Source organism: Cydia strobilella, chromosome 7, assembly GCF_947568885.1.
Source record: "Cydia strobilella chromosome 7, ilCydStro3.1, whole genome shotgun sequence".
Lineage (NCBI taxonomy): Eukaryota > Metazoa > Arthropoda > Insecta > Lepidoptera > Tortricidae > Cydia > Cydia strobilella.
Genome location: NC_086047.1, coordinates 6,789,293 through 6,817,188, shown reverse-complemented (window position 1 = coordinate 6,817,188; position 27,896 = coordinate 6,789,293). Strand labels below are relative to the sequence as shown.

The window sequence follows — 27,896 nt, the reverse complement described above, 5'->3', positions numbered from 1 at the left end:
ATTAATTTGCCAGCCGGTCACCAGGTATCCATATTTAGTATTTACATATGTATATGTAATTTTCTATGACTCAAAATTGATTGGTACGGATCCTTGGTACAAAAGCCCAGTCCTGTTTGGATGTTATATTTGAAATACCTACAGACATTTTGTACTTAAATTTCCTTAATACCTGACGCCATAAGTAGCCCACTCGGCTCCGGGAGCCATCCATCACCATACGGAGCATTTCGAATAATATATGCATTGGCTTAGGCGGTCTTCACTCTGGCGCTGCTTCCGGTTTCAGCAGCGCCAGTGTGATAACCGCCTTACCCGCCAAAGCTGAACACGTGGGTTCCAATCCTGGGCCAGGTTATTGTGCTATTCAAAATATATCAGACTACTTGAGACCGGATACCGATACAATACCGGTATGTAACTATCAAAAAATTGTTAAAAGATAATAATGAATAACAAAACTATTCAATAACAAATATACGGATGTATCCTTTTGTCAGACAAACATTTCTATGATACGGATCTTACAAGGTTTAGACTACCTATTCAATTGACAATTTAATATATTTATTACAAAAAGTGTTTGATATGTACTAAACTTTTAAATTATTAAGTACTTGGTTTTGTATCTACCCTACGCTACCTATTACACCCTGCGTGAACACGTAAGCACCTAATTCGGTATCACACTTTCGATAAAATGAGATAAAGCACGGTATCGCGATAATATGTCGTTGGCTGTCATAAAGTACTTCAACATAAACAGGTCAGAGTTGATTGATTCACGCAAACCGTAGTGTGACCAAACGCTTCGCCCCCGAAAACCCCCATATAGCAAATTTCATCGAAATCGTTAGAGCCGTTTCCGAGATCCCCGAAATATATATATATATATATATAGATAGATATATAGGTACAAGAATTGCTCGTTTAAAGGTATAAGATAGTAGGTTGTATATAGTTATTAGGGTGATTCAAACTAATACTGAAAAGAAAAGATGAAGTAAACTTTCATTAGACGCGACTAGAGGGTCTCAGAAATTTTTGTAACGTTCAGTAGTGACACACGCACAATAGGACACACGTCAAAGTGCTAACATAGCGATAAACGTCATCGTCAAACAAGTTTTACTTCTATCGCGCGTAATGATTACACGCACACACTTTTTTTTTATAAATTTTTAAAATAGACATTTAGGGGTCGCTACCGAAATTTGAAAATTTGTGAAATCAAAGAAATGCGATATTTTTTTTTACTCTCAACCTCTAAAACTGATCCATTGCATTAGAAAAAAATCTAGATTCTTTTATATATTTTTAAACTGATATTTAGGGGTCGCGAACCGGACAAGTGCGAGTCGGACTCGACCAACGAGGGTTCTGTACTCTTTAGTATCTGTTGTTATAGCGGCAACAGAAATACATCATCTGTGAAAATGTAAACTGTCCATTAGCTATCACGGTTCATGAGATACAGCCTGGTGACAGACAGACGGACAGAGAGACGGACAGAGGAGTCTTAGTAATAGGGTCCCGTTTTTACCCTTTGGGTACGGAAGCCTAAAAATTGTAAAAGTTGGCCGATATTTGGTGGGAGTGACCCCAAAATGTTAATCAAAAATTCTGAAATTAAATGCTAATTATTATTTTAGTAGGTAGGATGAAATAAATGCGCTGAGAGTTAAAAAAAAAACTTAGATTTTTTGAATTACCATAATAGTCATACGGTCTTATTTGCATAAAAAATTAATGTATAAAAATAACTTTATTAAACTATACGTACAGTACAGTCATTATAAGTGCATTTTTTTTACTTTTTTTATGATTTGGTACTTTTCTAAAAATTGATCACATCTTTACGATTGTTTATTTCTTTTACTTATTTTCTAGATTGGGAATATACCCGAGAAACAAAATGAATGCTTTTTTGTGTATTTGATGTATAATATATATTTTAATTCATGATAACAATACAAACATAAAAGATCGCCTCTGGGTAGGGGAGACCGAGGTGAGTTGTGACAGAGGGGGTTGTGACAATCGATTTTTGGGAACATATTAACTATTAGCAAGCTCGCAACAGCGCGCCTTTTTTAGTTTAATTCTCAGGCTAGCAAACCGGCGCTGTTGCTAATAGTTAACAAGTTCCCAAAAACCGACGTTGTCACAACTCTCCTCTGTCGCAACTCACCTCGGTCTCCCCTACTGTGAGTACTGTCATATAGTCGTTAAACAGTGAACTTGAATAGTGATATGTTAGGTATTTAAGATTTTCACAAATCAGATATTTCGCATAAAAAGTTGGCAATTACATGTCAAAAAAGTTTATTAGGTATACTCCTATGTATCTTTTTCGAAGAAATATGAAGGCTTTTAATTATTTATTTGTTTGCTAGGCTACACGAGTACGTGACCCGATTATCTAAATAACGTGCGCCTAAAAGTTTGCTTATTTAGTCGTTTGTTTGTATGTACTTTACAAAGAAGATTAAAGTTTAGTGTTCACTGTGAAACTGAAAGATTAAATGTATCATAAATTTTATTAAATTATAATCTGCATTGGTTAGCTTCATTTATAGAAAATGTAAAACACTTCTGTTTAAAATTTTGCTAATTAAATTATCATTACAGTTATTTTATGCTAAAATTATACTGCTATCGTATGCAGGGTAACGCTATACAATTGAAAATAAATGAAAAGACATATTGTGGTGATTTTTTAGGGTTCCGTAACCAAAAGGGTAAAAACGGGACCCTATTACTAAGACTCCACTGTCCGTCTGTCCGTCTGTCTGTCACCAGGCTGTATCTCATGAACCGTGATAGTTAGACAGTTGAAATTTTCACAGATGATGTATTTCTGTTGCCGCTATAACAACATATACTAAAAAGTACGGAACCCTCGGTGGGCGAGTCCGACTCGCACCTGTACGGTGTTTTTTCTACCGAGCCAACTTTAACCTTTTAAGGTTTTTGTTATAATCTGTCCTCGGAAATAGTCTAGTTACCATGTAATTTTTAGTGTTCCGTGCAAAACTTTGTTTTGACCACAGATTCTGTGGTTTTGACAAACGTGCAAACGGAATACTTATGGGATCACTTCGGACTTGCAAATCAGTTAAATGCGTTTTTTTCATTGCATTTGCCCTTCATTACATCGTGTAAAAATCCAAAATAAAAACTACTATTTTGCGGCTCATCTTAATAAAAAATCGCCCCAATTTTGGAAACTTTTTCCATATCATGGTACTAGTAGGAACAGTAGGATAACTTTCGTAATATTATGTCACACTCATTGTACGCTGACACTGAGTATACAGGATGGCTCGCGATCACTATAACCTTATTTATGCCGTTGGCGTTCAAAATATTAATGGACTATCTCGTTGCAGCAGCTAAAGCTTTAAAACCAATATGAAAGCTTTTGTGCAAGTTAATTAAATTTCTATCATTTATAACTTTTTTATAAATTTTGTATTGCATGGTCCCATATACGGTATAAAAATTAAAATTTGAAATCACTCGTACCATGTTTATATCTTTGAGAGATTATAATAACTATTTGAAATAATTATTCCCAGCAATACTATTTGTTAGACACAAACATTCTGCCCAATAGAACTGCTAGGACTTTTTTTTAAGAACAGAGGTTATACATTTGGATCGTGAATGTAGTAGCGAGCAGCGTTGCGGCGCGACATCGCTGGAGCAAATGTGAAAGGACCATACATTTTATTATCTAGTATTATATCATACTTTAATTTAAAAAATGGGCCGACAATCATTGTTGATGCCCGGAATGTGGACATTTGCGGCAGCAACACAGCCAACACAGGTCGGCAGCCATAACGCCGATGCAGCCCAAATGGTAACTGAATGTCTTGTCTCTTGACTTGAGTTGTATTGACAAAATAATTTTAAGTCTTATCAGAATCGTGAACTACGGATACCTAGTGAGTACACATACTATAAAGCGTTGATGGAATTAAGGCATTTCCTTTATACTACTGATACCGGCGGACCACTAGAGCCTAAAATGAGCAGAGCAAATTCGATTCCACATTGACGTGGAGCGTTTGAGCCTCGGGGTTGTTCGATTAGGGCTGAATGTTACAGGAAAATGTACAAAATAGGTCAGCTTAAGCACAGAATAAGTAATAATATTATCATACAAATTCAAGACTGACAGTCTTAGTATTCTTAGTCAAGGCCCTGACACTCTTTGATAGAAAAAGATAGTCTTGCGATTCCTATAAGAGGAATTTTATGGTCGCCTTCAAACTTCCCCTTATAGCGACCCCATTTCCTTACACTAAGTTTTCCTTCATATTAGCCATCAACAATTTCCTCGGATCACTGTTCCCTCTGAATACTGATTTACGTTGGTCACAATTTACAGGAGACACCTCATTATTCTAATAACACCATAAGAAAGTCCTTGTATCGATTCCAAAGCAAATATCACTCCCCGTAGATTTGTTCGCACACAGCCATCTTTCTTACTATCGTTCGGGCGTCTACCCTCTTGTCTTCACCTAAAAAATCAGAATAACCTAGAAACGGTTATTTAACTTAAACGTGACTAATAGCGCCATCTACACCATCACGTTGGCAAGTATTAGCTGGTTGGCGATGGAACAAGAATAAACAATAAATAAATCATTACTTTGTTGCTCATGTTTTTTGAGTTCATTATAACATTTGTAATCCTACTGCAGAAAACCAGATTTATGATTTTCGAATGATCATATTTACATTATGTACCCTTACGATGGAAATAACATTCCCAGTGACTCCCTCATTCTACAAACTCCATTGCGTACTTTTGTGAACCTCGTATCTCGCCGAGCGATATTATTGAACAAGCAGTCTTATCTTTCAAAAGGTACAGTTCATTTGGAAATATCATAAAAGTTACATATGAGGTTGAGACAAGTACAAGTCAAAATGCATTATGTAGGAGTCACTGAGTTTCTGCTCCTGAATTATTAAAGCCACTGAGATTAGGAAAATTGTTAACTCTGAAGCGGGACGCTTGACATGCGAAATTAAATTTAAGGCTTTGACGGATTCACTCCAGTAAATAACATTTTTTTTGGAATAAAACTATGAAAACGGATTATATCGCGTATATTGAATTTATAATACATCCCGACGTTTCGAACTCTTTACAGCGTTCGTGGTCAACGGGTGACTATAAATTCAATATACGCGATATAATCCGTTTTCATAGTTTTATTTCATGAGTAACTATCGCGGTAACCGAAGACAATATTATTTTTTTTGGAAGTTAATAACAAAAATCAATCAAAGTTAAGTCCGTCCGAATCAGAATTGTCTGAACGTATAGGGACAAGGCACATTAAAGGTTGAGCATGCCTCTCAATACCTATGTATTATAATCATACTAGAATATAATAAACAATACTTTTAGTTTATTTCACAACCGGTTTAAAGTTCAAAACCTTCGCTTCATTGGTGAGTTCCATGTCTGCTAAGAATATACTGCTTCCTGTTTTTATGGCGTAGCGCACCTTACGCTGAAGAGGGGGCGTAACGCCAAGAAGTTAGAAGAGAACAAAAGATATGGCGTGCCACGCGTAATTGGCGACGGAAGATATGGCCAATACGTGGGTTTTTAACGTTTTACCTCAATAACACTGAATATATTTCCGTGTGAATATTCATGGCATTTGCCTTTGATTAAAACCTGTACTTATAAATTCAATATACACAAATAAGCACCCTCTTAACATAGAAAATTATAAGTACCTACAAGTGTAATGATTAAAATTTCAAATCGTCGCGAGAACCAATATTAAAACACGTTTTGAGTCTAAGTAAATAATCCAGCAAATTTAATGAACTCTAGATGCCATCACAGCATCGCTGTTATTCAGTTTCAGCTACAGTAATTTCCAAGTTATTCGATTTCCTGTTTCCCGGAGATTCTTAAAGCATAATTTCACTCCATTCATATCCGGTTTAGTATTTGGTATAAAAGAGATCGCAAAAATCTAATTTTCTCATTTCCGGGATAGAGCTTTGTGGTCCCGACGAGCCAGTAAAGTTCAGGTTCAGAAGGCCTACCGCCAACATTAAAAAATCGAAAATCGTATTCTGCCTATCTATCGCTCTTATTATAAGGTGCTAACAAATAAGCTACCAATATTTTTACGGCTGATAGTACTCGCCTCGTGGAGTATATCTAAGTATGAAACATGATAGGTTATATCATGTTTTTTTTTGTTGAGAAAATTTGATAACAAATTTGTTACGTAAAAACACCCTATTAATGAGATAATTAACCTCTTTTACCTAACACTTGACTGTCAAGTTCACGTTGATAAATGACACGCTGATTTAAAGACAAACAATTTAGGACACACATTTAAGACAAACAATAAAATTGTTGACATGACAGAAAGTGTTAAACATCTTGTCAGTTAATTATTGTTAGATAAATATAAATGAAAACAAAACAAAAACCGGACAAGTGCGAGTCGGACTCGCCCACCGAGGGTTCCGTACTTTTTAGTATTTGTTGTGGTAGCGGCAACAGAAATACATCATCTGTGAAAATTTCAACTGTCTAGCTATCACGGTTCATGGGATACAGCCTGGTGACAGACAGACGGACAGACGGACAGCGGAGTCTTAGTAATAGGGTCCCGTTTTTACCTTTTGGGTACGGAACCCTGAATAATGATATGAAAAGTTTTCTTAATTTTATTTAAAGTTAATTGTTTTAAATTTAATCTCTTAAAATATCGGTAACCAATTTGTTAGCACCTTATACATATATTCGAGCAATAGAGAGGGAGGTTATAACGATTTATATTTTTCGATGTTAGCGGCAGGCGCCGACATTAAAGGAATCGCGAAATAATTTTGTCATAATATGTTAAAGCAAACTTTGGTCAGTTGTCAGAAAACTTCGTCCTATTATCATCGCCCTAGCGTCCCGGCTATTTGCCACGGTTAAGGCTGCCTGCCGCCTTCACGGAAAACTAATAACACAGGCATTAATTTTTAGGAAAGTTACTGCGACGTGACCTTCCAACCCGGAGCGAAAATTAGGTTTTAGTAGGATTCGTCCGATTTCATCAGGGTGGCTGCCTTCACCGAACCGACTGGTCAAATTTAATATGAAATGTAATTTGGTAAATAAGTTCCGACAAATTCATTAGTGTAAGTCTCAAAGGTGTAAGTCGATGTTTGAAGTAAGTACCTATAATATTTTTAACAGACTATTTTCTTCTCCGACTATCAGAGTCTATCAGATTCATCGGACTAAGAGAAAACTCAATTACGAGTTGTCCAACAGATCAGATGGTGTTTCGTCTTTCCTGAAATCGCATTGAATGAAGTCCCATTTGTATGTTGTACGAATATTAGGGCTACGGTTTTTTTTAGCCCTGGTCTAATTAGTACAGGCAATTAGTCTACGAGAAAATACACAAAACACGATAAACAGCCGATTGTGCCTCGTCAAAATAACCAACGTTTTCACTTTTCATTAACCGTATAAAGAAATGGTTTTAAATGTTTCAACCTCTCGTATCCAATCGTGCCCAATATGAAAATCCTTTTTTTTGAAGGGTGTCTTGAGAAATATTTGTTCAGACAAATTAAAAGTATATAATGTCGAATGGAGCCTCTACATGGCTTTTTTGTGAACAAGTTATGTAATGTAACATAATGCAATTATTTAAAAAAAATTGACAAATTTTTTGTGCAAAGTGAGGTCTAAAACGAAAAAGTTGGCAATGCGCCCCTTAAAGTAAAATTTCTAGCAAAGATTTAACTTGGTTACCTGTGTCAAACTAATACTCGTATTTTTCGAAAGCAAATGACATGATGACATGCTTTTTAGTGATGCGTTTTTTGCGGAAAAATATAATGTTTTCTCCTGCTGTTTACGAAGAAAAACCTATATTTACAATCTCGCACGACAATGTCATTTAGATTTTGTATTAAATATATTACAAGTATATCCCCTTCAGAAAACGTTTTGGGAAAAACGTTTTTAGAGATTTTTTATGAGATAATACAGAAAACTATGAAAAGTATACTTAAATACTTAATTTAATAACAACATTTACCTGACTACGGAAAGCATGGAATGTTAGTATGTGTCTATGTTTGTGACGTGTGTTTCATCATAGCGTCAAAACTCCTGTGCCGATTTTGGTGAATGCGCTACTAATCGATTCGTTTTTATAGCGCACTTGCCATGGGTTATATTTCAACCCACTTTGAATGAGGAGGAACGTTTTAACTAAAAAAAACGTACCTACTCAGTTAAAAAAATACAACTTGCTTGGTAACGGTACTTTTCATTGCATTAACATCGAATTAACCAACCTGGAAGCAAGAATAGTACATTTCGATGCTAGTGCGTAAAGTATGTCATTACTTCGCGAGTACCGAGATATCTTGCCAGGAGCCGTAGGCGAGTGGCAAGACTCGGGACGAGTGAAGAATGACATTTCCGCACGTCTATCGAACGACGTTTTTTAATACAGTTGCGAAAAAATAAGAAAAGCAACAAGTAAGGAATGGAATTCGAAACTTTTATATTATTAATTCTGTGACTTCATTGACATTGACATTATGAAGAGGTGTTTTTCTAGCTTTTATTCGACTAGAATTAATCTTGTTATTATTATTGAACCCACTTCAATGAGAGTTTTTTTTTTCAAATGCATGTTCTATAAGACAGAAACAATTGTAAATATTAAAACATTGTACTATTATTACCTAAATATCGTTATTTACGATTATTGTATATGTATATCAAAGATAGATCCATAATAGATGGATACAGTCTAAGGAAAAAACGTGCCTCGAAAATCAAGAAAATTTGATTCTCGTTCAGAGGGCGCTACTAGTTTTGGCCTACAGTCGTATAGATGGCGTTGACGGTTTCGTTTGTTATTTAACAATTTTAACGCATATCAGTGAAAGAACAAGGGTCAAAATCACGTCAAAATCATAAAAATAATTAACGCAAATAAAAAAAAAACATTTATCTATATTTAAATATAGGTACATTCTATCGTATTTTTATAAATCTTTATTTTTAGTTTTAAAGTGTGTCGACAGATGGCAGTGAATTTACTGGGGTTACAAAATTTACTATGACAGTACCGCTCTAGTATAAGTTACTCTATGGTATATGTATCGTATATTTATAAAAACAATATCGAATGTTGCCTTTGGAAACTTAAAACATTCTTGCAGTAAGAAAATACGCCTCTTCTTTGACAGGCGTTCCGTTCCATTCAGACAACTTATTAAGAACGGCTTTTCAACATTAAAAAATAAACGTGTTATAATACTTATAATGATGAAGAGGCAAGTAATAAAATATGAAATATATGCATATTTTTCGTATTCTTACATTAACAGTAGGTTTTTATGTTGATTACGACGTTTAAAGGAAACTAATATGAACACTCATCAATAAGTAGTCATGAATTGGAACAAGTAAAAATTTAAAAAAATTGGAAAAGTAAAAAGCACTAGTTCGCGAAAACCAACTTTCCGCACGCTAAACAGCCACGAAAAGTAGCACTTTTTGAGCAACAACTGTATTAAAAAAATCATTTCGCAGGATTAAATTACCGTCAATCGCTAGCAAGTGAGGTTAAAATGTAGCTCTAAATACTCCTAAGTTCATTTCAGCTAGTTACTAAGTAGTGTTTATACAGTACCGGAAACAAACACAAATGGAAACTACAACGAAACCCCATGTACTTAATTAGGAGCCTACGGCGTTACCAGAATAGCATACGTGAAGAAACTGTTGCATAATTTAAAGTGTAGTTGTTGGGGGTCGGTATCAAAACAACCGCATGAGGACGGGATCGCAAAACGACCACAATTGCAGAAAGCCTTATATCTCAAAATATCCAGGTAGCAAAACGACTACCTCGCAAAAGGTCTTCGTCTCAGAATGGTTTTGTATCAAAACTACCTAGTTCGCAAAACGACCGCCTCGCGGAACGTCCATCTTTAAATGCCTTAGTAGTTAAACGACTAGATCGCAAAAAGACCAAGTGGCGGAACGTCTATGTTTCTTCTATAAAAAAAACCGGCCAAGTGCGAGTCGGACTCGCGTTCCAAGGGTTCCGTACATTACACAATTTAAACAATGTATTTTTTTATGTGAAACTTGCGTGAAATGTCTTTAAAAAACCCGTATGGATTGGATCAAAAACTAAATAATTAAGTGCGACTCACGCTTGACTGCACATTTCTAATAGGTTTTCCTGTGATCTATAGATAAAGATCTATTTTGTGTATTTTTTTCAAAATTTTAGACAGTAGTTTTGGAGATAAGGGGGGGGGGGGGGATGGTCATTTTTTGCCTATTTTCTTGAATAACTTCTAAACTGCTTATCCTAAAATTGTAAAAAAAATATATTTGAGATTCTCACAATGAGCTCTTTCATTTGTTATGTAACATGATATAGTTTATAAAACTTTATTTTTTAATTTTCTCATTTACCCCCCAAAAGTGGCCCCCATGTTTAAAATTATTTTTTTTACGTTTCATGTCCGTCTTTGGGTCACAAACTTACATATGTATACCAAATTTCAACTTTATTGGTCCAGTAGTTTCGGAGAAAATAGGCTGTGACAGACGGAGAGACAGACAGACGCACGAGTGATCCTATAAGAACCCTAAAAAAATAAAATTCATTTATTTCGGAAAATTCGGAATCCATATATCACAATTTACATATCAAATATAGAATATTAAAATTAAAATATAGCTATAATATTGATTGAGTATAAAACCACATTGTTATACATTAAGAAAAATACTCGCACACAAGATAGACATAGACACATGATGGTACTACTCCAATGGTTAGCAAACTTATTGTGGGAAAATTAGGAACAACTTATAAATTGCTTGAGTATTCAATAATACTAGAGCTTGTATTTATTTTTGAGAAAAGCATTATATGAATGGATAATAATGGCATTTGGCAAATTAAACTGACTCCCAAAATAGTTCGCTACAAATTAATACTCAAGCCAAGCCCAAATTTCTACAATACTCACCTGGACAATAATTTACTTTTGTAATAACCGCCTACTTATTAAAAAAAATGCTGCTGTTCCTAATTTTGTTTTCCTCACGGTGGTAATGGGATACCCGATTGTTTTCAACATAATAACGTTGCAGCTCTTTCTTTTGAGCACTGTAGGCCGAGCACATGATTGGCGTGACAGTATCTCGCCGCGAGATAGACTACCCGTCTTTTACTAACTGTATGAATTAAAGGGGGACGGGTAGTCTATGTCGCGGCGAGATACTCTCGCGCCAATCATGTGCTAGCCCGGCTGGAGACAATAAACGAGTCTCTTACTACTTATACTATACAAATACACAGGGGAGAGCGCTAAAATTCTAGAACAGTTAAAAAGTTGTTTGACTACAGACTTGCAAAATGATCTCTAAAGAGACTGGGATAGTTAAATATTCATGGGCATTCTTATTCTCTTTATGAAACCTTTAGACGAGAGACTTCATGCAAAAACTAACTTGAAAAATGTAATATCACTTTTCTGCTAGCAGCATACGCTCGATTATTAAAGTGTTAGAGTGTAGAAGTTTGTAAACCGATATTAAATTTGCGTTCTATTCTTAAGTAGTAGATTAACCCCCTTATTCATAAAACTATACGAGCCTGAATTATGTTTAATCCTTTCTTATAAATTATACATAAGTAAGTCAAAATGACAGATAAACCCAACGATTTACACTTAGCTGATACAGGCTTAGAATGCGTTTATGAATAACGCGATCATTATTTAGTCAGATATTTATTCAAGAGATTACTTATTTAGCTAGATACTAATCTATTTAGGTATTTGTTCTAACACATTCAAAGCTATATTCCGATAAGAAAATATAGAAAAATGTATTAAGGCGAACTAAATTTGTTCGGACCTGGGGCCTGGGTGATGGTAGCAAACTGCCGAAGTACAGGATAGATTTACCATTATTTGCTGTTTGCAAACAACATACATGAACTTACGCTCAGTCATAGATTAGTATATTTGCGCTCAGTGGCTCTCTCAGTACATATCTACTCTTTCTTATCGGACTGTAAGTACAAATCAACTTTCATCGTAATAACAGGGCAACATGTTGTAACTAAAGTGTTTATTTCTGGGCAGGGTCGATATCAATGTCTATTCGAAATTCTACATTAGTGGCATCGTTATTTGTACGTCAGCATTTAAAATTGTAGCAGTTGTATTGCAGGTAATATTAGGTTTTTTTTTTCGGATAATTTTGTGTCGTACTAAATGAGGTCCTGTTAAGCATTAATAAATTAATTATTTAAAGCGAAGATTTGGACAGTTAAGCCCACAGGGGCTTATTTAGAATTATAAACAACATACCTAAATGCATGCTAAAGCGTGTTATTTTTATTTAAATATTAGGTATAATCAAAAACAATCCATAGGTAAGGAAAGTAACAAATTTTGCTTAAGCTATTTACGGTCTTTAGTACGGTTACAAAGTAGATATTTTCATTCTTCTTAAATGTGGGTGTTTGTTAAAGCTAATCTTCAGATACCTAATGCAGATTAGCTTTCACGAGTTATTTCTTAAAATATAGAAACAGTTTTCTTAGCGACTTAGATACCTATATAAATTTGGCATTTTATTTAAATAGTTTTAACAAGGGCATGTATTGTGCACTGGCGCATAATCGGATGTTTGATGACTCTTCACTTGTATCATTTTTGTTCTACTTTACTACGGTGAACTATGTACATACCTGTATGTTCACGTCAACCGCTAAACTTAGATAAACTCTCAATCATAATATTTTTGTTTTACGCAACGTCTTTACACAGCAGGGATAATATACCTATCTAGAATATTAAGTGACGTCAGCGCTTGAAGTGAAGCAGTTATACGTAAGGATAAGATCCTTATATTAAAGAAACCTAGAAAGTGAACAATAACAACACTACCACAGTAATGTTCTGTATGAGTATCGCTTGTTGTGACAACTATTATATTTAATAGCAGCTAGCGACCCGCCCCGGCTCCGCACGGGTTACACAAATATTATACACCTAAACCTAATTATACACCTATTATAAACCTAAACCTTCCTCAAGAATCACTATTGATAGGTGAAAACCTCATAAAAATCCGTTTTGCACTTTTTGAGTTTATTGCAAACATATTATACATAGAAACAGACAGACGCGGCAGATGACTTTGTTTTATAAGGTGTAGGGTAGGGTGGTCTAAGACTGCGCGGTCGATAAGAATGCGCATACGTCATAATTTAAATACAAAGTGAAGTTCGTGGCTAACTTCAGTGCTGTTTTGAAGTGTAATAGCACCTGTTACTGCTCCCGGAATCAATTTAGTTTACTGTGAAAATAAGATACTCTAGGTTAAGTTTGAAGTTTTTATCACATTTTGATCTTATTTTTCTTCAATTTAAATGTATTGTCACTAATAAGACCTAGGTAAATTAAAATATGAGATCTTGAATTTGGATCGCGTATGCGATGGCGCGTTTGAACGGCCGTCGCTAGTTCACGTCATTTTGCATAGGTGGCGTTACCAGTATGTTTTAGTGAAAATGGAGGAATGTGTAAGAATGCGCATGGTACGAATGTGTAAAAATGCGCGCGCAGTCTTACACATCCATTTCCACATGAATGTGAAAAATGGCTCAGAAATAACCCAGGAAAAACTATAAATATTCCAAATGTTTAAAATCTTCACTCCAGCTTATCCCAAAGCTGCAAACCCCGCATGCGCTGCTGAAAGTTTTAAACCTTTAGGAATATCACCTTGTAATCCTGAGGTATTCACTGAAGCTGATTTCTTGGCTAGTTCTGTAACCGAACGAGAAAACACGAGGCTAATTTTGCTGAAGCCAAAGAGCAATCTACAATTTATACAAGCTATGTTGTTGTAAATGATGTTGACCCTCTTGGGCATGCCCGTGATGTGGTGAAATCTATAAAGATCCAATTACTGAAGACTGGATCACGTGTATCGCTTGTAATGAATGGTGGCATGATCAATACACAGCGCACACGGGTGCTGCCGCCTTTGCTTGTGACTTATGTAAATAATTAAACTTGGCTGGATATGCTACCGCGTTTCCTTAGGTATCGCGCATTCTTACACCACCCGCGCAATCTTACACATCCTGCTGCGCATTCTTACAACGCGGGTAGTGTAAGAATGCGCATTTCTCGTTTTCCAATTATGCTCTAATATATCAAGATTGGTTGATCTCATTTACTAATAGAGTTTAAAATTATGTTGTCTTGTTATTCGGGAAGAAAAGAACAAAAGTTGACTTCAATTATACCGTTTGTTTTTATTTTATCACGTCTCAAACCTTAAGTGCGCAGTCTTAGACCACCCTACCCTAGTGATAAAGCTTAGTACTTTTTAACAGGACGGCCTTTATGGAACTTGTATTTTAATTTAGGCTTTATTATTTTTAAACTGTACCTTAGTGAGTTGATCATCAGCCTTCGCCAGAATGACCTCGCATCCTTCACGGTGCGCGAACAGTTTCCTGGCCTGCACCTTCATATGGAACGTGCGGTCAACCAGCGGCGCGGCGACGTTGCGTTCCAGCGCTGTTGCCGCGTTGTTGTTGGCGATCACGTCTGCTTCCACTTCTTGCAGTAGCGTTTCCCATGTGTGGAAGAGAGATGACGGGCATGATGCTCTGTGGACAATAGTGTAGTTGGTTGGTAAACGATGGTTGGAACTGTCGATCTTAAGTACCTAAGGGCGAGGAACCAATCGTATTTTCTATTAGTTTATGACAGCATATTAACGTATGCGAAGTGAAATCTGGACAAAGTTTTGAACATGTAAAAAGTAAACAAAAAATTAAACTGAAATTATATCCAACTGCCAGTTTAAAGTCTATATATCTGTCAATTAATCCGGTAAGTTTCGTGGGCATTGGATTATTTCTCTTGAAATTGTGGTTAATCTAGAAGAACACCATCGCGAAGCTACATACAGCTTCGCGATGGTGTTTTTCTAGATTTCTCCAGTACTATTTCCCTAAGGCCGAAAGCGAAGATAGTGGAACATTTTGAGGAAGCGAGTTAGAGGTAACGATATGTTTATAATATTTTTACATCCTTGTTCTTTAAAAAAAACTACGGCTATAAAGTTTGGTTCAGGTAAACTTTCCAGCATTAGCCAGTTTCCTGGGAGAGATCGATTGAAGAAAATGACGGCCCGCTGAGTCACAAAATCTTACAGAGAGGTCATGAGTGATGAGATTATTCAAATGTGGCAGTAAAACTGTTTAAAAATATCTTGAAGATATGGGCATCGGCAAACATCCAACAAAAGTTAAGGTCACCGTGTTCGAAAATAAAAATAAATAACTTTGAAAATGTGGGTACGTCATACCGACCAAAATGTGTAAAAAAACAGCTGTTCGGAAAAAAACAGATGGGATTTTTGGGGGACTAATCATATGTCACTTAAAATGGAAATTTATGGCAAGGTAACTATTATTTTAGGAACACCAATGGTCCAACGGATGAGAATGTGAAATATGTCGAGCATACGAAGTTTCCTAAAAAAGTTTTCCTAAGGAAGATAAAATTTTAACTAAAAAAAATGCCAACATGTGTGTTTTCGACACCGATGACTAAAGTACCACAACTTCCGTTAAAAATCTCGCATTTGAGTAAAGTTTATCTTGCACTTAACGTTGTTTAATACATTATTAAAATACATGAAAATTTATGAAAAGTAACCATGTTGTTTTTATTTACTACGACATTGAATTTTGTCCAGATTTCACTCCGCATACGTTAGTAAAATACCTCTGTAAGAGGTACAACTCCCTGCGTTTCATACGACTATACTTAACATCCTTAATAATAAATAAATCATAAATATTAGTCGCTCTGTGAGCTGTAGTCAGAGGAGACCTCGCGATAAGTTAAAAAAAAATTACTTCGTTGAGTCATTATCACAGTGAACTCACAATAAGAAAATTTACCGCACCTCGTTTGTATTCGCGTGACAAAACAAATAACGATTAAAGATAATTATGACAAAATGTTATTCTACTTTTAGTGTAATTTGAATTCAAAATTACCTACGTGTATTTGTGGAAGTAGGAAAACTTGCGTTACTTTCTATTGACTGTGTCTTAACTTTGTATAAAGCACTTAGAACATAAAACAAATACAAGACATTCGGGTACTATAATTGTTCAAGAAGTACCTATATAAAGTGTAACCGTTTTGAATGCTATCGAAATAGTTAAAAGGTCGTGTATAACATAAATGGGCAAGTATAAACAGCACTTAGCGCTATTAATAATATATAATGTTATTTTAATTGGCGGTTGGTTGCAATATGACGCCATTGTCCATTAGAGTTCACCCGATCCATTGAAATTATACACATGGCGCAGATCATATTTGAATAATAAGTGAAGCCACATCGACCATTATGCTTTTCATTATCATAAATTTCAGAGCTCAAAGGTAAATTACTTGCCATTCAATTAGTTTCTTTTGCCGCTATAACAACAAATACTAAAACGTACGGAACCCTCGGTGGGCGAGTCCGACCCGCACTTGTGCGGTTTTTAGAGTTTCTAGCGCTTGATTTCGTGTGGCTCCCTTCAACATATCTCCACTACTAAGCATTTCAATACTTTTCATCATCATCATCATCGTCATGTCAGCCGATAGACGTCCACTGCTGGACATAGGCCTCCACCAAGGCTCGCCACTCCAACCGATCCTGTGCCGCTCGCATCCACCGAATTCCCGGGACCTTCACCAGGTCGTCGCTCCACCTCGTTGGAGGCCTACCGGCAGTTCGTCTTCCGGTACGCGGACGCCACTCCAGAACCTTCCGGCCCCACCGGCCATCAGTTCTGCGAGCAATGTGCCCCGCCCACTGCCACTTAAGGTTTGCAATTCTGCGAGATATGTCGGTGACCCTAGTTCTACTGCGGATATCATCATTTCTGATTATATCACGCAGAGAAACCCCGAGCATAGCTCTCTCCATTGTCCTTTGCGTGACCTTTGGTGGACTAAAATTTCAATACTTTTAGAAATTCAAAAATCAGCCAGGTATACAGGTTGGTTTGGGTCAGTGAGGGCAGCTACCAGATCCCGTGCTGCTACGCGAAAATGGTCTTAAACCTTCCCTCAATTTCAAATTAATGAAGATTGAGGTTTACAGATTTTGGAAAAAACATAGGTACCTACAGGATGCGAGAAAAGGGTCATTTTTGACAAACTTTTTTTTTACGTGAAACGTAAGGTGCACGTCTTTAAAAACCCGTAGAGGGGCTAGGAAAACCGGTATTAATGAAAAAGTGTTACGGCGCGGTGGCGGTATATTATGAATGGTTTCGATATCAGTGTATCAACGAAAGTAGCTATTACTCGGAACTGCATGTGCTGCTGACATATATGGCGCTGATTCTGCGCTAGAAACGACGCATTCGGAGCTAAAATTACCCGCATTCGCACTGAGATTACATTGCATTGATCCACCATTACTTCTGCTGTCCTACTTTCCTCCTCTATTTTATTCTTTCATCTGAATTTTCTTATGATTTCTGTTTCAGTAATTATCAAGTTACATCGGGCACCTCAGTAAGTACATATCTCCCTCTTCCGTTTACCTACAATTGTTATCAATAAACATTTATTTTTGCATAATTTTTAGCACGTTGGCTGCCCACCATACTTCACGCCCCGTATAAATTTATTGATGCCACAGGTGATGCTCACAGCATCGGACTATTACTGAGGTTAATAAAGAGGTAATGAGCTTTTGATCCCACCGGTGATGCTCATAGTCATACAGAGAAGATAACGTGGTCCCACTGGTGATGCTCATGGCAACACAGAGAAGATTACGTGATCCCACCGGTGATGCTCATGGCAGCCAACGTGTTAAAAAGTCTGTCCCGCTTAATTTGTGCTTTGGTTAAACAGACGTATTAATATGAGTATGTGAATAGATTTATTCGATTTAAATTGTGCGAGGTTAAATTTAATGATGACATGATTTCGTATTTCACTATGATGATGGAGATTTTTAATATCTCTGACTTTAATGCAATTTGTATGCAGATAACTTTCTCTAATAAATACCTAATCTACTCTAATGAATGCATGGAAATATAAATGCTTTGGTGGACTAAAATGTATGTACCTATACTTCTAGAGATTATGACCCTCATCCTATGTACTTATGTAAGCACCGAAGAAAGTCAGTATGTATCGTAAAGGGGGGTTAAACTTTTATCAATATCAGATAACCTGTAATAGATAATATAGTGTCTTCGGGCTTTTGACACGGGGCCTGACACCGACGTACAAGGGTTCAGTGGGTGGATTGTCGAAACGGGGTCACAGCGATATCATATCACCGATTTAGGGCATGGGCATAGGAAATCGACATGTTCAATAAAATTATCGTTTTTTTATCATGAATTACAGCTGCATATAGTGCTACTACGACTAAGTAGCACTGAACTTACGTATTAAAGAAAAATATTTTTTTTATGATATAGGAGGCAAATGAGCAGGCGGATCACCTGACGGTAAGCAATTACCGCCACCCATCGACACCCGCAACACTAGAGGGGTTGTGAGTGCGCTGCCGGCATTTAAGTTGGGAGTACGCTCTTTTCTTGAAGGTTTGAAGGTCGTAGGTCCGGAAATACCGCAGGCGACAGTTCATTCCACAGTTTAGTTGTGCGAGGTAGGAAGTTTCTGGAGAAACGCACAGTTGAGAACTGCCAACCATCTAAGCGGTGAAGATGGAAATGTTGTCGCGTAGGGCGATGGCGAAAAGAAGCGGAAGGGATTAATCAGAACAATTCCTCGGAGCACTGCCCGTTATACCTACATGCAAAAGAAAATGCAGAGCGAGGCCACATCTATACGCAGCGCCAAGGAGTCAAGCCGATCCGAAATACGCTGGCAGTCGACAATTCGAGACGCTCTTCGTTGGATGCGGTCCAGAGGGAGAAGCTGGTATTGAGGTGCCCCTGCCCATAGATGAGAACAGTTAAGTATTCCATGTGTGGGCGAACCTGCGCCTTATAAAGCTATAGGCGGTGGGCCGGTGTCAAATACTGTCTCGATCTGTTGAGCACATCGAACTTTTTTGAGGCTAATTTGGCCTTACCCTCTAAATGGCCGCGGAAGTAGACTTCACTCGAAATGTCGACGCCAAGGATTCCGATACTGGATGTGGCAGACAGGGGAGTGCTCTCAATACGAGGTGACACGATAAACTTTTTTGCGGTAAACGCGCAAACCTGTGTCTTGGTCGACCCCATTCAGAGACTTCTTTTAGCGAAGTCTCAATTGAGTACTTTTGTGTGTATGTGTATTGTATGGCTTACCAGCCTAAATCGCTACATGTGTTTTTTTGCCGATTTTCGTTAAATTGGCTGCAAGGAGATTTTTTTTAAATAAAAATGACAATATGCACAGTCTGCTTACTGGTAAGTGAACACCGTAGTTCATGAAGGTATGTAACACCAATTTGCTACATAAATACTTGTAATTGATTAGATTGGGATTCGAAATTTAAAAAGCTGTTATTGTTACACATGTACGTACAAACTGTACGTACCTACTTACTAGCTTTATGTGAGTCAATTAGGTATGTTCGAATTAAAAACACGATTTTGAAAACACGAGACATTGGGTAGAATGGGTAGCTATGGTCAAACAGGTTGCGTGATGCCATGCTAATATTATAAATGTTAATTGTTTATTGCAGCTGTACATTGTTGTATTCAGGTCACAAAATAATTCAGAACCTACTGAATTAAGATGATTTCACTGAACCAAACAAAGCTTATTGGGGTGCTTTGTGTAGACTTTAATTAATTTAAATGCATTCAGCAGCAGTTAAACGGACTGTGAGGATTTGCCGGGTGAGTTATATACCTAGCCGGAGGCCTATGTGTCTATAAGGTTATATGTTTACACATTTGAACATAGAAACGTTTGTAGTATAAAGTAAATAGAGGTATGAGAATGTTGGGTTAAAAGACAAGCAATATATTATATTTTTGTATAACATAATAACAAGAAAAGTCTACAAAGGGATGACAAAATGCGGGTGGAATCAAAGTTTGTTCGTTACATGTCATTTTCATAGAAGCTTTCTGAGATCTTTAGGGAATTCGAAGAAAATTAACTTGATAAGAGGGTATTTATTTTGTATAAATTAACAATGTAAATTTATCTGGAATCGTGTATGTAGGTAGGAATAATATATAGGTAAGGATACTAGATTCTGCCCGCAAATTTGTCTGCATGGAATTTTGATGTTTCCTCGGGTCTCAAACTAACTTCATGCGAAATTTCATCCGTTTCGGTTCAGCAGTTTAACTCATTTACCAGTTGCAAACTTACCAATATAGTAAATTATATCGAAATTTACGTATGTACAAATAAATTTAATAGAATTTGATAATATTTGAAAACTACGAGAAATCCCGTTGAATATTTATGGCAAGATATTGCATCTACTTAGCCATACAAATAGCCTGATCAACGTCACCCGGCGCGCCGTGACGGTTTACTATAAAACTTTCCATACAATAAAATTTTGCGAACTCTTTAACGATGATAAACAGTTTGGTGCAACCGACCCTTATAGTCTTTACCACAGGCCGGACACGCTTTACATAAAAAATCACTTGAGTTTATATGTGTGAACGACACGTCTGTACACGCGTCGTGCTTCATAGTGTGAGTAAGTTGCTTAAAAATAGTGCTGAGCGGCCGGCAAACGGCCGTCAATCTGCTGTCGCGGGGCGAGGTAATTCGAATCGGGGCGGGGCGGTGCGTGGCCGTTCTGTATGATAATACTATTACTTAGTCTGTGTCTTTACTATGAAAACAAGTTAAATTTAGCCTCTGGTCAACTCACGAGGGTACGCTGCGAACGTGCCGAAGTGGAAATCGGCCCGGCTTCAGATCCATCTTCAGTACTTCTGAAAACGCTTCAGCCCCGATAACAGCTAAGAAACCCCAGTTGTCCCAGTTACCTGATATCTTGGTAAAATATTCAATTATTAAATCATAATATTCACTTAAATGGCGCTCCAATCCGTCCCCAAATTGTTTTACACTTTACATTTTCACAATTCGCGATAGACCCGATTGTAAATGTGATTTAGTATGTTTTACATTTGTTTACCAAATTGTTCAAAAAATGCAGATGACTTCTACCAAAAGCCAATTTCACAAATTAAATTCAATTCAATTAAATAATTTTATTTCGGCCAACTAGGATCATCAATTGTTTACATAAAATTATAACAAACAACACCCTCATATATAACAATAAATTACATTAAAATTACTATAAATCTAGATTAAATTAAACATAAAATTACAATAATTACAAAAATAACATATCAATGTTAGTACTTATCTTACATCTAGTGTTATTATAACATTAAGGATTGCCCATTATATGGAGCGCACTGCAGGTGCAGTGGTTAAAGTGCTCACCATACAACCTGCCTGCAAACATTTATTGCCATTGCCGCAAAGTTTTATAAGACGAGCGTACTATGTAGGTATCTACGGGATGAATACATTATACCAACGATTCATATTATTCAATTTGAAACATTCATATTTAATATCTCAGCAGGATACTCAGTTTCTGTTAACATGTATAATTTATGAGTTTAATATTGAATGAGGTTTTTCCACAGAGCAACGCCTCTGACTTGGTTAAAATTTATGCTTCACGCCTTAGGGGCCTAAACCGTGATTCAGTTTACCTACTCGCACCCCTTGAGGTTATTTAACAACGATCGAAAATCCTATTACTACTACGTAAAGCTATATACAATAAAAACAAAAATAAAATTGCTTAGGAAAAATTTAATGTTACTGATGTGAACAAGTTTGGGAACAAATCAAATTATTTTATTAAATATTTTGATTTGTGTTTTTTTAAGTAGTCACACTACTATACCTATATATAAATTAAAAACTGTAATAGAAAAACTGTTACTGATGTGCTTATAAAGGTAAGTGTAAAATGACGGTTAAACGAACCTACATAAGTACACTGCGAAAGTATCTACACCATGACTAATCTTATATATTATGTACAATACTTATTACCCGTTAGATGCTTGTGATTTGTCGAGTTTGCTCTAATAAGTTGTAGATTAAATAAATAAAATGCCTTGACTGCACTTTATACGGTTATGAAATAACTAGCTACTGCCGGCGACTTCGTCTGCGGAGAATGATAATCATGATGATTGATAAAACTAGCGTATGTACTTCCTCGGGCCTCAAAGCCTCTCCATACCTTTAACTAAACCGATTCAGCGGTTTAAGCGTAAAGAGGTAACAGACAGACAAAGTTACTTTCGTATTTATAAAGCGATGTCAGTCATAATATAAAAATTATGGGATTGTATCTATATTTCATAAGAATACAATGAAACCTTTATTTCCCTCTCGTGTGATGAAACTATATTGCAGTAAACCTACCTACTATAAAGACAATTCTGTACGGAATTGCCTTAAGTTAGTAGGTACTTTATTACAAAAGTTTTCATATAACCACAAGTTGAATAATTCTCGTTAATTTGGAGTTTGGACTTACTACCTGACAATGCAGGTTATAAGATAGGGCGACCAATAATTTTATTAAAAGTCACTAAAGCCACTTTGACTCAATTTAATAGAAAATCGAGTAAAGGCATGTTTTATTTATTTATTTATTTTATTTATTTGGGGCATCAACAGCAATACAAAAATTAATACAAATCACAGTGAACAGAAAACATAGCCAATAACAGATGTCCACAAAAGTACAATTAACATGCAATAACTAAGTGGAAACACAAAAAAAAAGAAGGGAGTAAAAAAGCATTCTATACAAACTAGATATGGCTTGCATAACATGTGTACGTGTGTGTTTTGAGTGATTGTGTGTACGTGTTCGTGTGTGTGTGTGTATGTGACTGTGACTGAGTGTGTAATGGAAGACGGAAAGATTAAGGTGTGTAATTATTTACCTAGTTAGATTTCGTCAATTGTCGTTATTTTTAGATTTCAGTAGCAGTGACTGAACTCGTTTTTTTTAAAGTTGATTTTGTGCAGTCGAACAAGTCGATAGTCACTCGATACTACTAAATTGTTAATTATAAAGTTTTAGAATACGATATATGGGCGAATTTTGAGCATAGTTGGTATGAACTCTGGGTAGACTAAACAGGCAGCGCTCGGAATTACGCGTTCTAATAGATGGCACTGAGAAATTGATCTCCGACAGCAAAGAAGGACTGTCAATGCGACCTGAGAGTATATCATATAGTTGCCCTCGAAAGTAAATTTTGTTGGCTTAAACTTTTAAGAACATTTTGTATCCTAGTTATTTTAAGATGATAAACATAATATTTGAGGCTAAGGTGCATTGGGGTAACTTAGAAAGAGGGGTAATTTTACAAGTCGCTAATATATGCTACGCCAGAAGTACTTCACACTTTGGCGAGACTAGGGTAGGTTCACGCCTTACGTTACTACAACGCGTGTCTAAGGCATTTTGTTTACTGTTGCTACAGAAAAAAGTGCTTCAAGTTTAGTAAATAACTGATTTTTTTTTAAATTACCCTGTTTTCAAAATTGTCCCAATACACCTCACATTTTATTCTCATAATTTATTCCTTACCATCCATAGGTCCATTACTCTACACAGCCTATCTATCTCCACGTCGCTTGAACATCTGTCTGTCTTCTTAAGTGTCCGTCAGTCGGACGTGGGTCCGAGACTCCTGAATTAAGAATATAAATAGGTTTGCAACGAGCTCGTGTTTTTCCGTCGTCGCTGTAATTTGTTTAGATAAAGAGATTAACCTTTAAACCGACTGTAATATAATTCTTCGTGATTGTTTTGGCTGGTTGATAAATATAGGAAGATAATGATTTTTATTGGTACCGACCTAATGTATAAGTTTGTTACTTCCGCGCTCTGCAACTTGACAAATTTTAACATAAGGCAAACATCTTCAATGTATATAAATATTACGTAGTAAATATAGTACAGCAATATTTATTGTACACGTATAAATATAATCAGTCTATTAAATATTTAGTATTAGCCTATGGTATTAGCTTCAGTTGGAGTTGGCAAGACATCGATCAATCATTGACAGCCTGTTACGAGGCGAACTAGAAACTAATCAACAGCCGAAAGGGCACCCGTCAGAAACTATTTATACTTCGGTAATAGCCTAAGGAATGATGATGAGTCCTTGTACAGTCAACATCAATAGTACCGGATCAAACTACGCGTCAAAAGTATCTGCAGCTACCATTATATGTCTCTATATGTAGAACAATTTAATTAGACTGTAACGGATACTTTTGCTATGCCCTTGCAGCGCTCATGTTTGAAACTACTCATTTGTTATTTAATACCCATATGTACCTACAACATGAATGCAAATAAAGAACTTGAACTTGAACTAGAATGAAAACTGAAGAGATTTATATCTCTTCTTTGAAAAGTTTTCAGGATAGCAGATACTTTTGGCGCGTTATTTCATCCGCTACTATTGATGTCAACTGTACTTGTAAGCTTAAATTTGGAGGTGGATAATGGACGCGGTTGAGGTACGTGTAAGAGTACCTAAAGGGTTTTAGTTCTGTTTGAAGTGAACTTGTCACTGGTGGCCCTGGGTTTGCCCTGGGTTCAGGTAAGAGCATAATTATTACACTTGGTTATAAATATTAGCTTCTAGGCAAATACTACTTATACCTTAGTAAAGTCCATGTAGATTTACTACTCCTATTTAAATATTTTATTTAAATATCTAGTACAAATATAAAAATAATAAATCTGAAACAAAAAACTTCCAGCAATCATAACGGCGGAGATAAGCAGAGATAAAAGGAGAGGAGACGTGCGGGAATCAACCAATAGCAGGGTTGTAATCCACATCCACCTCTCTTCTCCGGTCCGCCGGTTTACAACCAATGCTATTCGTTGATTCCCGCACGTCTCCTCTCATCTTCGATTCAGTGAAAACTTAACCTAATGCTACATAACCTACTATTTATTGGAGAAAAGGTAAGCATTTGACCCCAATCTCACCTGATGATAAGCGATAAGGTCGAGGATGGAGCATGTTAACTGAAAAGGTACCTTTCACTTTCGATTTGAAAAGATCCAAGTTGTAATGGCCTGATACCTTTGGTGGCCTTTTATATAAATTACCTACCTACCGACCTATCGAACGAGAATCACAATATCAAGGGAAATTCACATGTCGATTAAACCTGTCATAATCTCAATTAGAACTCGGTACCAACATTAGCATCTGACTAGCTACTCAATCTTCTAAATGCCTTAATGTCTCAATCTTCTGGATTTTGGCTTGTCATGCATGTAATAGTTCTAATACAATTCCCCGATGTAACTGTCCTATTATTCATTGATGCACATTAGAGCAATTAAGCCTGTAAGCTCATTACAATTGCGAAATTATATAACAAAACTTGTGGGACAATATGTGGGAACACATAGTACTTATAACTACACTATAAATAGAGCAGACTAACGTACTTAAGTATCCAATTTTATTATCATTCGTTTCGATACGATAAATTAACATTTTACGAATGAGGGCCCTGTTCAATGCGGACGAATAATAGGACTTAGGAATAATAGGAGTCGATTTGCTTTTAATCCCTATAACATCTTTTTTGTTTATTTATTGCGTGGTCCCAGGTCGAATGCTGCGTCAACGTGACAATAAAGAGATCATGAAAAAAAAATGTAGGTACTGCGCTATAATTTAAGATTAGACCAATGTTAATGTGTATCATCTTCCAATTTTTTTTATTAACGATAAATATGTAAGTAAATTGTATTGAATTGTACCCTTGAAACATTATTTTCCTTCCAAAATTAAGAACCTTTATAATTTTAGACAAGAACATTGGTCGCCTTAATTGATTTGGATATATAGGTACTAGTAATGCTAGGCAGCTATCTATTTAATACCAATTAAACCTTACTTTCGTCACAGAATAATAGTACTAGGTACAGAAGGTTTACTCTCTAACAAAACGCGTCTATTACGACAGATATGGCCGCAAGGTGGTGCAAGCGCGAGCAGGCGTCCGTTCCGTAGCGGTGCGCGGCAATTACTATGGCTAGACACCAAAATTGGTGTGGGCCGCATGTACTTGTAGCGACGCGACGAAATCGCGAAGTGAGCCACGCCTGCTTACGTCATAAATCATAGTTATTTAAGCCTTTAAATTTTAAACGTCAATTATACTGTAATTTATACTCAAGCCTTGAGAGAGTGACCCCTAAAAGTGTAAGCAGAGATCTCTCAATGCCTTACGCATTTAGTATAATAACGGTTTCAGTGTTGTTGGGGTTGCCTCGATTTTTTCAGTGCGTCGGAGATGTTTGCCGAAGCTCGCGTGGATGGCTTCCAAGCCATAATGCGCGAGAGTGGCCTCCCTGATGCGCCGTGTTAGGGACAGCCCCAACAATCTTCTGAATACTGTTATTGACAATTTAGATTGTCCAATATTGTCTGGTTAAATGTATTCCTATCATGAATCCGATATCTTGCAGCGCGCCGTGTGGGCAGAGCGTCTCGACGACCAGCCGTCTACACGGCGTGGGATTCTTCGCGATCCAACGCCTAAACATATTAAAGCTGTATTGAATTTTAAATCTATAGGATATTATTTAAAGCTACCTAAAGCTAGCTTTTTGGGGACTTAGTAAGTCACATGCGAAACATCGGTAGGTGTATAACAATAAGTAATGTATTTACGTAGAGTATAGTATAGATAGTAATTGGTTATTATAGTACTAAATAGTTCAGTTTAAAAAGAGGAAAACAAAAAGAATATAATTACAACGTATTATTTGAAATATGCTTTGTGTCTATTGAACATTTTTGAAATCATTGCACTCATAGCTATGTAGAACTTGTATCCACATTAAAACTATTTATTTTTATTTAATCACGTATGGAATCATAACAAAAGCGCCGAAATATCGGAAACTCATATTAAAAAGTAAAGCGCAAAATCTTATGACAGGAGGTCAATTCGTACTTACATTTTGATGTCAAATGATGTCATTTTGTAAATATTTAGATATCATTTTGACTTTAAAATGTAAGTTTGGATTGGCCTCCAGGTTGTTTTAAAAAGAATAGCCATATATATTATATTATTTGTTTGAACTTGCATACAGTTTGTACCCATTGTAACTCAGTTTGTACCAAAAAAAACAGTCGCGTATATACAGATAAAAAAAGCAAAGTTTTCTGTTTTACGAGACCATTAAGGCATTTTCGCAGAATGATAACAATAACGGTAACGATATCGCCCACGGCGAGTCGCGTCGTTGTCTCTAACAACCTACTAGGGCTATATTTTATTTTACTCGCTGACTGGCGGTAAGCGGCTAATGTGCATATAACGAGTGGGATAGAAATAAAATCGTTATTTAAAGATTTATATTATGAAATTAAACCGTTTTAAAATCTATTTTATTATCCCACTGTTGTTCAAGGGCCTCCACTCATTTACTCCATGCGGCCCTGTCGATCGTTATTTCCCCCTATTCCGTGTAGAATGCGTCCACATCATCCTGCAATCACCCTTTTGGTCTATCTTTTGTGGTGTTCTGTGGGTCCTACTCGGTAGCCATTACGGTCCACCTTTCCGGGTGAATGCTGCAGACATGCGCAGCTCAGTCCCACTTAAGTTCAGGGCCTAGATATCTTACAATTAGAATTTAGGAGCGTAGTTCCGTGTTTTTGATT

The 27,896-nt window shown here is 36.4% G+C and overlaps 1 protein-coding gene across 3 annotated transcripts in view; it reads right to left on the bottom strand.

Moving 5' to 3' along the window:
• LOC134743081 (uncharacterized) overlaps window positions 1-27,896 on the bottom strand; it is a 222,626-nt gene that overhangs the window by 88,016 nt on the left and 106,714 nt on the right. For all 3 annotated transcript variants that reach the window (XM_063676391.1, XM_063676390.1, XM_063676389.1), the window contains exon 5: window positions 14,528-14,750. In XM_063676391.1, coding sequence (XP_063532461.1) covers window positions 14,528-14,750 — 223 coding nt within the window. The remainder of the gene's footprint in view (window positions 1-14,527; window positions 14,751-27,896) is intronic.